The sequence below is a fragment of the Alosa sapidissima genome, chromosome 1, assembly GCF_018492685.1.
Source record: "Alosa sapidissima isolate fAloSap1 chromosome 1, fAloSap1.pri, whole genome shotgun sequence".
NCBI lineage: Eukaryota > Metazoa > Chordata > Actinopteri > Clupeiformes > Clupeidae > Alosa > Alosa sapidissima.
In genome coordinates, this window is record NC_055957.1 from 45,205,148 (window position 1) to 45,215,742 (window position 10,595).

General features: G+C 39.9%; 1 protein-coding gene across 1 annotated transcript; it reads left to right on the plus strand.

Annotated features, from left to right (window-relative positions):
- Positions 1 to 1,473: 1,473 nt before the first annotated feature.
- Positions 1,474 to 10,427, plus strand: slc7a8b (solute carrier family 7 member 8b). The gene is made up of 11 exons (XM_042056722.1): positions 1,474 to 2,217; positions 3,014 to 3,218; positions 3,368 to 3,519; positions 6,706 to 6,831; positions 7,810 to 7,963; positions 8,089 to 8,212; positions 8,418 to 8,521; positions 8,731 to 8,827; positions 8,938 to 9,087; positions 9,347 to 9,524; positions 9,666 to 10,427. The coding sequence occupies exons 1-11, from the start codon at positions 2,088 to 2,090 to the stop codon at positions 9,791 to 9,793; spliced, it is 1,548 nt and encodes a 515-aa protein (XP_041912656.1). The 5' UTR covers positions 1,474 to 2,087; the 3' UTR covers positions 9,794 to 10,427.
- The last annotated feature ends 168 nt before the right edge of the window (positions 10,428 to 10,595 follow it).

Consider the following 10,595-nt stretch of genomic DNA (forward strand, 5'->3'; position numbering starts at 1 on the left):
CTGTTTGTTTTCTGTGTTGTCATTCTCAGTATAATTAGACTAGAACTGGAGCAGAATCATAAGATTTCACAACGGAGGCTATGCCCCAAATGTAAAATTATAGTTCCCTTATTCCTAATGCAGCAGGTGGCATCACTGATCGAAATGAGAATGTCGAAACACAACTAAAGAAGCTTTAAGAAAAAGTTTGGTCTAGCAACAACCTATGGTCTATTTTAGATGATGATTCGCAAATATGGCAGTTGTCTACATATCCCACCCTTTCCTGTACTTTAAGAAACAACTGCATTTTTGTCTTTTATATTCTTATCTTTATCAATTTGGGGCGAGATATGTAGCCTATAGCCTGGTTAACAAAACTCATTCATTTCCAACACTTGCATCGCGACGGGCGCTAACTTTGGTTTGGCTGGACCAATGATTTCAATCACATTATTCAACGTTAATTCCTATTTTGACTAAAACTTTACAAACTGACACTCAACAGCATTGACAGTCAGGAAACGATGTATTTACCTTTGCTGTAAATAAATGTACAAAATCTTACTGCAATTGTTGATGTTTGCATGCGTTGCTTACTAAATCATTCGACAAAGTAGTCTACAACAAATCTATGAAGTAGCCTGTCCAGGAAATTAATTGAAAAAGAGACTACTCTAATGCACCTTTTTGCATGCCTTTGTTAGATGAAGGTTATTTCATTTCTCACGTTAGTGCATCACATTTGGCTGCTATGATAATCTAAGGAAACATGTCCAATGCATCCCATTGCCATGCAGTCCTAGTTGTGTGATGCTTGACCCAGATCGCTACCACAGTAGTTCATTTGTGTAGGCCACATAAATATACATTTGACACTTGCAGACCATCTACCAACAGCCTACCACTTGCCGGCTTTCTTATCAAAACCTTGCACATTGTAGCCTCAGCAGCTAGGCCTCAGTGTAGGCTACTGTCTGCCATATTTTTCTGGATAAGACCAATGAAGGAGACTACCCATGTAGGCCTACTGGAGATGTTTCAGAAAAGAGACTGGTTCAACAGAAGTTAAAAGTTTTTAACATAAATGCTTACATTTTCTCCTATAAAGTAACCTATGATGGAATACAGTCTATGCAGCCAATTAAACTGCTGAATTGAGATAGCCTACAGTCTGAGACCTCGTCACGACCAAAGGCTGTTATATGGAAATATGTTTAACATTTATATTAGGCTAGCATTTCTTTATGTTTATGTTTATAAAGCATTGGCTTGACAGCGCATGACAAAGACACGTTTTCAAAGTTTCACTCATCAAACCACAAGTTCAAGAAATACTGAAAAATCATCCGTGAGCATAAACCATCACCGGTCATCGCTGTGCTGTATTCATAGGCTATTCATAATCACTATAGTTTGTTTTTAATGTATAGGCTACATATGTAAAGGCTACAGATTGGACAAACACAGGAATGTCCCCTTGGCAAAGACAGTGATGGGCGGGGTCTGAGGAGTTTACTAAACCAGGTGAGCCAGACTGGGCACACAGGACACCTGACTGCATTCATTCTGCAGTCTTCAGGAACTCCGAGGACAGCGTCGGGTGTCTCGCTCTCGATGGATGGTTCTGGTCGTGCAGATGCCAAAAGAATGTCATGATTGGTCGAGGTTTATTCTTTCAGAGCTCAAGTTTGTCATCTTTTTGTGGATTTCTTTGTTCTACCTATGGAAACAGTTTATGCGCATTTAAACTAAATTTAGGTCAGTTGCGCAAATACTTTCACTGAAAAGAGTGCGCTGTGCGTTCAGGTGTTTATCTCTAATTTGCGGTGGAGCGCATTTGCGGGGGAGTTGGTTGAACCAATGCGATATCCTGGTATGCTCACGTCTGCCTTATTCCCACCGGGCTGTGTGTTCTTTTTTGAGGATAGTAGCCTAGTCTGTTTATGTCATTACCACTTTATCAATATTTTGTCATTAGGCTACATCATATTTGTTCTGCTTAGTTTTTAACTGAGAGTCCTGAGGCAGTCTACCCTTGCCTAGGCTATAGGCTCAACAGTGCATAAGCTAGTCTTGATTAGTCCAGCGCTTAATTTTGGACAAAAATGACTGCTAGCCCTGGACTCAGTGGCAACAGTGTTCTGACGGACAGCCCAACAGACGAAGACGACGGAGGGCAGGCCGTTGGCCTAAAAAAGCAGATTGGTCTCGTCAGCGCATGTGGAATCATTATCGGTAAGTCCTCCATTATCCACGGCATCATCACAAACTTTGTAATGTGTGCGTGTGAGAGCGCTTTGAATGTAGGCTTTTTCCGTGTCAGAGATGAGTCCCAGAATTTAGTCATTAGCCTAGTGTTGCTGGGTAGGCTACTTATCAGAAAAATTCTACATTATTTAGAGAATAAAATTATTGTAGTTGCTTTTGTGGATTCATAGTTCGACTATAATGACCTGGACCAACACTTGATTGAGTGCACGATATGACGCCAGCCAGTGTCTCCAAACTCATAGACCATATCTCTCTCACACGCATACACAGGTGGATAGGCTTAACAAAAGGAAATAAACTTTGTTTAAAGTCTATTGTTGTATTGTTATAGGCTATATTCGATGCCGCAATTGATTGCCACAAATAACTATGAGGGCATTTTCTCTCCTTTGGGTTTTGTTATGCATTCAACAAAATTGTCTTTGAGGCATAACCAAAGCAAATATGCAAGAGAAAGGAATTCATGCACAGAAAAATATTGTGTAGGCCTACCAATTGTGTCTCTAAACAGGAAATGCTAGATGAAGGGTGGGGAAATGGCCCCTTCCCCTATCCAATCCTTTTAAGTGTGGTCCCACCGTGAGAGTGTGGGCGACTGACCTGAATCATTTAATTCCCTGCCAGTTTAATTATAGAAATGGGAGTTAATAGCTGAATTTGTATGTCAATGCACACCGCATTCACTGAGAGATCTATTGTTTGCCCACATCAGAAAACATTTTGCTAACAATGTAAATACTTTGTTCCCTTATATTTGCAGGCAACATCATTGGGTCTGGGATCTTTGTCAGTCCAAAGGGGGTTTTGGAGAATGCCAGTTCAGTAGGCCTGTCACTCATAGTGTGGGCAGTGACTGGCATTATCACAGCCATTGGAGCCCTTTGCTATGCTGAGCTTGGTGTGACAATCCCCAAGTCAGGTGGTGACTATTATTATGTTAAGGACATATTTGGTGAAGTTGCAGGGTAGGTATTGCAGTTGCATACATTCATGGGTGGTGCAGAACATAATCGTGTTTTTGTGGCTAAAAAAAGCGATTTGTGTGTGTGTGTGTGCACGCGTGTGTCTGTGTCTGTGTGATTGCTTGTGTTTGCACACATATGGACACTCACAGGTTTCTGAGGCTATGGATTGCAGTGCTGGTCATCTACCCCACCAACCAGGCAGTCATTGCACTCACATTCTCTAACTACATCCTGCAGCCCCTGTTCCCCTCCTGCTTTCCCCCGGAGAGCAGCCTGCGACTGCTGGCCGCCGTCTGTCTTTGTGAGTACACCGCCCCACCCCCCAAACACACACACACAATTTTTGATTTTTTTTTTATATAAATAAACAGCAACAACATGGAGCTCAGACACTCAAACAGCAAGGGCACACGCAGGGCAAGGGGGAAAACAGTAGTGATGTTATATCTTTTCTTTGTTCATGTTAAGTCTGGTAGCTGCATTCTGGATCGGTTGTAATCTAGCAAGGGTGAAACGAGTCAACCCTATATACAAAGGTTCAGTCTTGAGGTGGTTAAAGCATGGATTGGTGTTTTCAAGTCCTTGTAAGATACAAAAATAGCTTTTGTATAGCTATGGTTCTAATCTGATAAAAGATGACCTTCACCACACTACTGATGTGTTTGTTTAAATTCAAATGATTCAAAAATACAGATATTCTACAGAGCCAGGAGTGCCAAATGTATTTGTAAGAACTCCCTTAACATCCCACATTTGATTTCTTTTAGACTGTTAAATAGGTTGTTCAATTAGCAAGTGCTGTCTGTTGTAACGGGAAGGCAAAATTGCCTGTTCTCTGCATAACAAACATACTTAATGTTTTATTTCTCAAAGACTGAGCCAGGGGCAAGCATGTGTAATGGATAGGGCTGTCAATCGATTAAAAAATGTAATCAAATTAATTACATACTCTGTGATAAATTAATCTAAATTAATCGCATATATAATTTTTGCTGTGAAAGTATTTTAAATATTTAAATTCAAATGAATCATTGAATAATCAACATTAGTGACATTAAAGTTCAAAAACTCTTATTATTTTCACTGTTGGTCATAATAATCTATGATATGACTTAATATGCTGAGGAAATAAATTTAAAAGTGGTTCAGGAAGAAGCACTTTTGACATTTTTTTGACACCATCAGGCCGTTATTTAAAAGTAAATGTTCCAATCAATGATCTAGGCAGCACATTTCCTTCTCTCTCCTTCATTTTACAGTCGCTAATGGTTACTGACTAGAACTAGAATTTGTAAAAATCAATATACGAGTTACAAATATAATTTTTTTTATTTGTAGATATCAAAACACATGCAAATCAAGAAATATTTGTGGATCCCCCTCTGCGCATATACAAATATTATTGAGACAAAGCTCCATCTTGGAATGCATTTGTCATTGAATTAAAGGTGCCATGTGTAATGTCCACCAAAAAATCAATTCATACTCCACATTCCATAAAAGATGGGGCAGTATACCTCCAGAAAGTGAGTTGGTCTACCCTAGAGTAACAACCGAGACACGTGTATTGCAGTTTGGCTGGCGGTTATGTTGCCCGCATACCGCCTCCCATGGCCGAAACTGGTATTATGACACCTGTCGGGCTGTGGCTAGTAATTTAGCATGCTAATTTAGGTTGATCTCTCTGCAGCACTATACCTTGTCATTTTTTTAATGACATCATCGCCCTTATTTCTTCTCATTCTTTTGATGCGTGTAGCTCATTTTTTGGATATTTTTACCTCAATTCTTACACATGGCACCTTTTAATTGTGTGCATCACCCACCCCTTTGTTGGGTTTTCTGATAGGATGGCAAGTGTCATACAAGTGTATTGTTGCAAAATCAGCATAGACTGAGAGTCAGAATGTGGCTTAGGTTTTACTGCCTCAGTGATATCGTTGTTGAAAACTCTCATTGTCTCTGAGTTTAATTATCTTGACATAAATCTCTAATTTTGGGGGGAGATTCTCTCAGAACAACAAAGCAATACATTTCAAATTACCGGTAATTATGAGGTGTTCAATATCCCAGGCTAAAACTCCAGTGGTATTTATTTTGTGGACATGACTGAAGATTACTGAAGATAGTTCATCATCAGAGGGATTGTTTGTTGGAGATAAAAGTATCCTAACTGAATTTACTGCAGTTAAATTTGTGGTGCTTTGAGTTTCAATCAATCAGCACGTTTTCATGCCGGGAATAAACAGTTTTGAATCAGTTTATTGCCCAAATTCTGTTTATGTCAATATTCGGTTTTCTGTTAAACAAGCAAGTAGGTCACATTTTGAGCATATTCCTGTTTACATAGCATTCAAATAAGTCAGTGACGTAGCTTACAAATAGGCTCCCAACATCATGACTTAAATCTCCGCTGGTGGAATTCCCTCTTTTGGCTGCATAATACAACGTCTTCAAGGTCTTCCACCTGTATTTCACTTCTTCAGGCGTACGTCGATAGCCAGCCTCATTAAAGCTGTAGTTGGCAAGTCTGACAGACTGAGGGGACTTAGCCAAAAAGTTTAATGTTTACAACTCATGCCTCTCCCCCACTACCATCGAGCATCCTCTCATCGAGTTTGTGCTCGTCAATGCGCACCAGACTGTGATTGACAGCCAGATCTCACACAGCCCTGCTCTGATTGGACCAGAAGAACCAGGAGCTGTATTTTGAAAAACAAATAACAGGCTCTAGGTGGAGGTAGAAGTGCGGTTTTTTTTTTTCCTAAAACTGGCTGATTTATGTTGTTCTGTCGGAGCATAGTGTCTGTTTCAGTGAATATGATGCATCTTTTTAAAAAACGTCACTTACGAGATTTTCTCCCGTCGATGAACTCATTTGCATGATTGTAAGACGGGCTACGTTTGTCTCCGCTTCTTTCCAAAATTATGCGCGTTGTTTCGCCAAGATTAGGAAAGTGTGAGAAAATTGGTTCATTTTATCCTAATTCTGTGTGAATTGATCATGTGCAGGCCTACAACACTTTTCTTTCTGGGAGCATATTCCGTTTAAGGTGTTTTCATGACCCAATATTCTGTTTAAAACAGGCATATGCTAGGGTGTGCAAACGGTTTATTAGTAAACCGAATATGGCCTTTTTTGGTTTATTTAAATCAGAATAAGTTGTTTACAAGAGGCTACACGTATTCAGTTTAATCCCAATAGACTGATTCGAAACCGGAAACATGCTGAATTGCATATATTTGGAAAAATGCATGACCTGGATGGATTTTTATGTGAAATTATTGATGTAATAAGATTGTTGTGGTAATTTCACAACTGTTTTGTCTTGAGTAAAAATTGCACTATGTAAACGTAAACAAATGTAAACTTAGAGAAAGACAAACGACTCTATGACTAATTAAGCCAATGCCCATAACCCTAGCCATCTGTTTTTATAAAGAGAAGCGACTGCTGTTAAGGGAAACGTGTCACTCTGTCTCCTAGTGTTGCTAACCTGGGTGAACTGCTTCAGTGTGAACTGGGCCACCCGTGTGCAGGATGTGTTCACGGCTGGGAAGCTGCTAGCCCTGGGTCTCATCATCTGCATGGGATTAGTCCAGATCTGCAAGGGTATGTCTTTACCAACACATGAATAATTCAGTGTAAAGGTGGTGCCTTGCTCTCTGGAATTGTGCAATGTTTTTTTGTTTCTCATATATTTTTTATTTTATGTCAATGCAGGTTATTGTTAAAATACTGTTAGGGGTGATGTGGTGCAAGTGGCTACAGTGTCCGTACCACATTCGGGTCCAAGTGCCCATGGGTTTGAATCAGACCCGCGGTAATTTCTGGATTTCACCCCATAACTCCCTCCCACTCACTTCCTGTCTCTCTTCACTGTCCTATCTGAATAAAGACAAAAAGTATACTCAAAAAGCACTGCTAACACCTCTGAGGATATCTTTTGTTTGTCGTTGCTTGATTTGAAGTTTGTTCATCCAGTTCAGCATTCTCCAATATTCAAGAAGAAAAATAGCTCACAATGCTGCCAATTTTTCTTTTGATAGTACTTCCTCATGTGTGAAGCATTTGCAATAATACCACAGCCAGGGGAGGAGCCATGTCAGGAATTTGGATGGTGTAGTAAACCGCATTTGTGTTGGTTTATTGACCTATATTGGTGTTAATATGGAAACAAAAGAGCAGAAAAGAAGACTGACTGGAATGTTGGGGTTAGGTTAGGTTTGAGGGTTGGCATTTACAGGCATTTTCTATTAAAGGGCATGAGAATATGATCTGAGATTGGCACAAGCTGTCCTGTCTATGCCAAAGAAGATGCCAGGATTACAGTACATTTCCTCAATGGCATCTTGTGGTATATATAACATGGTTGTGTGTTGCATGCTAGTTAGGTTCTACTGGCATGTGGGTTAATGAGGTTTTCACGGAGGAAGCTGTAAAAACGTCAAGCTCCTGGAAATGGCAGTGATGAGAAGACATGGAATGGGAGTTAGGAATGAATGGGGCATAATTTATTGCTGTTAAGTTTATATGCATTCTGTACACCAAAGTTTTACATGCTTATTTATGCTCTTTATTCATTTGTAGGGGAACATTACTGGCTAGAGCCAGCACATGCCTTTGACACTCAGCAGGACTATGATGTCGGAAGAGTTGCTTTGGCTTTCCTGCAAGGTTCTTTTGCCTATGGAGGCTGGAATTTCCTTAACTATGTTACAGAGGAGCTCATTGATCCATACAGGTAATGTGTAACTGATTTCACATTTTATGTTAATGATGCGTAAATGATATGTAAAGGATTTCCAAAAATTTCATTTCATAAATCGCAAAACGTGCGAAAATGAACTAGAGATCTTTCATTTTCAGGAACCTCCCTCGTGCAATCTACATCTCCATCCCTGTGGTGACATTTGTGTATGTGTTCGCTAATGTTGCGTATATCACGGCCATGAGTCCTCAGGAGCTGCTGGCCTCCAACGCCGTGGCTGTGGTGAGACGACACAAACACACACACTCCATCAGCCCCCTTTACTAAGCAGATTATACCACTCATTATGTAATGGTGCTTTTGAGGGCTAGTTCTTTAGGCGGGCAAAGATGTTTTTATGTAGTTTTTAAATTACAGCTGTTTGGCTGGCTTATCAACACTCCGTTGGCTAAGAGCATTTGGCCTCTTCTTTCTGTCTGTCTCCCAGACGTTTGGGCAGAAGTTATTGGGAGTGATGTCATGGATCATGCCTGTTTCCGTTGCGCTGTCCACATTCGGAGGGGTCAACGGCTCCCTCTTCACTTCGTCTCGGTCAGTTCCTTCACCCCTCTCTCTCTCTCCCTCCTAATTCTCTTTGTCATATCACACAATCATCATCACATACTACTGTCTAGTTCAATTTCCTATTGTGATATATTCAATGAAACAGCAATTGCAGATGTTTGCACACCCAATTCCAGTTATTTGGCTGTATTACACTTGCATATAAATTTGACAGTTTTGGGCTTGATTACTTTCAGCTTGTTTTTCGCTGGAGCGAGGGAAGGACATCTACCGCGTTTGCTTGCCATGATCCACTTGGAGCGCTGCACCCCAATCCCAGCATTGCTTTTCACTGTGAGCCTCACACATTCAGCCCTTTCCACTTCATCTCAATTCCTTTCACTTGTGATATTTTGCCATTTAATTTGTTTGAGAATTATTTATGTTACACCATTTTCCTTTAGTGTCTGTCAACACTCCTGATGCTGTGCACCAGTGACATGTACACGCTGATCAATTATGTCGGCTTCATAAACTATTTGTTTTATGGAGTCACAGTCGCTGGGCAGATTGTACTGCGCTTCAGGCAACCTGATCTGTATCGCCCAATCAAGGTATAGTTGATGGCCAAACAAAATCTCTTGAGGCATTTCCCTTACTGAATTTATTTACTTTGTTGTTTGTTGTTATGTGCAGCTATCGCCACATTAGTGTTGAAATGTGGTGGTTGTTGTTGTTGTTATTATTATTAAATCTTATTTTAATTTTATGATCTGTCCGTATGATCTTCCTTGGTTTTCCATCTTCACAATTACATGCTATACAGATCATTATGTTTGTGTAGATGTTGAACTGCTTTTCTCCTCTCGCCAGGTAAACCTGATGTGGCCAGTGATCTACCTGTTGTTCTGGGCCTTCCTGCTGGTCTTCTCTCTGTACTCAGAGCCTATTGTGTGTGGCACTGGCGTTGCGATCATGCTGACTGGCATTCCTGTCTATTTTCTCTGTGTGTACTGGGACGGCAAACCAAAGAGCGTCAATATTGCTATTGGTATGTGTTCCTTTTCAGTTTAATCTACCTTCCCTGGTGATGAAATTTTTACATATATACCCGGATGAGTTATTACCATATAGAACATGTTTTTGTTTTTTTATTAATGTTGCCTTCATACTTTGTTTTTGTCTTACACAGCTGCTGTTACACACTTGATTCAGAAGCTCTGCAGGGTTGTCTTCCCCTCAGAAGACGAGAGCAGAGAGACTGTCACTAGTAATGAGACAGAAAATTTGAACAACTCATGCAGCAAAAGGTCAGCATAGTTCTGTCCATGCAGATGCAGAGCGTGTTGGCTCTGGCTGAAGAGGAAAGGTCTATCTCACAGAATCCGCTCTGTTGCATTCAAAGGGTCAAAGAGCAGCTAATCTATTATCTCTTGTCTTTGTTTTTTTGTATTTATGTCTGTCCATGTATGTCTGTCTATAGTCTCATGACTTGATCTGTGTCTGCTATTCAACATTATGTTTACATCTATATTACTTTTGAATAAGTTCATTTTAAGCTTGACCAACTTCAATGAACTTTTAGGTTCACAGGAAAGGACCATTTGCATAGTGCCTTCAAACACTCTCAATGCGGCTCCCTTAAGCTACTGACTGAATGAAATATTACATGCATTTCAAAATATATTATGGCCTTACCTTACCAGCGGAAGTGTTATTTTATTTTGTTATTATTATTTGTTATTATGGCCTTACCTTACCAGAGGAAGTGTTATTTTATTTGATGCCTTTGGTCTTGTATTCACATTTTTCCAAAACTGTATTCAATGAATTAAAAAAATATCAAATGCACTTGGAAGATGTATTGAAGAGGCAACCACATAGAATTGTGTTTACAATTTCATAGGGCACTTGTATTGTTTTTGTAAACAAAGTTGATTTAAAAAGTCGTTAATATGGGCCATTGTTCTTTTTGACTTATTTTGTCTGTATTTGCTTCCAAAAGAAATATAAAAGTATGGGGAATTGTCGATCAGATCATTCTATGATTAACTCTGAACTCAAATAATGCAAGAAGGACAACACGCAGATGATCCCAGTGTGCATTCCCGTGGCTTTGTTT

Bases quoted from the DNA above. Each gene is read 5' to 3' on its own strand.
- slc7a8b (XM_042056722.1), top strand. From the start codon at position 2,088: ATGACTGCTAGCCCTGGACTCAGTGGCAACAGTGTTCTGACGGACAGC. The intron at 8,522-8,730 runs GTCAGTTCCTTC...GATTACTTTCAG, and splicing joins TCCCTCTTCACTTCGTCTCG to CTTGTTTTTCGCTGGAGCGA. The intron at 9,525-9,665 runs GTATGTGTTCCT...TGTCTTACACAG, and splicing joins GAGCGTCAATATTGCTATTG to CTGCTGTTACACACTTGATT.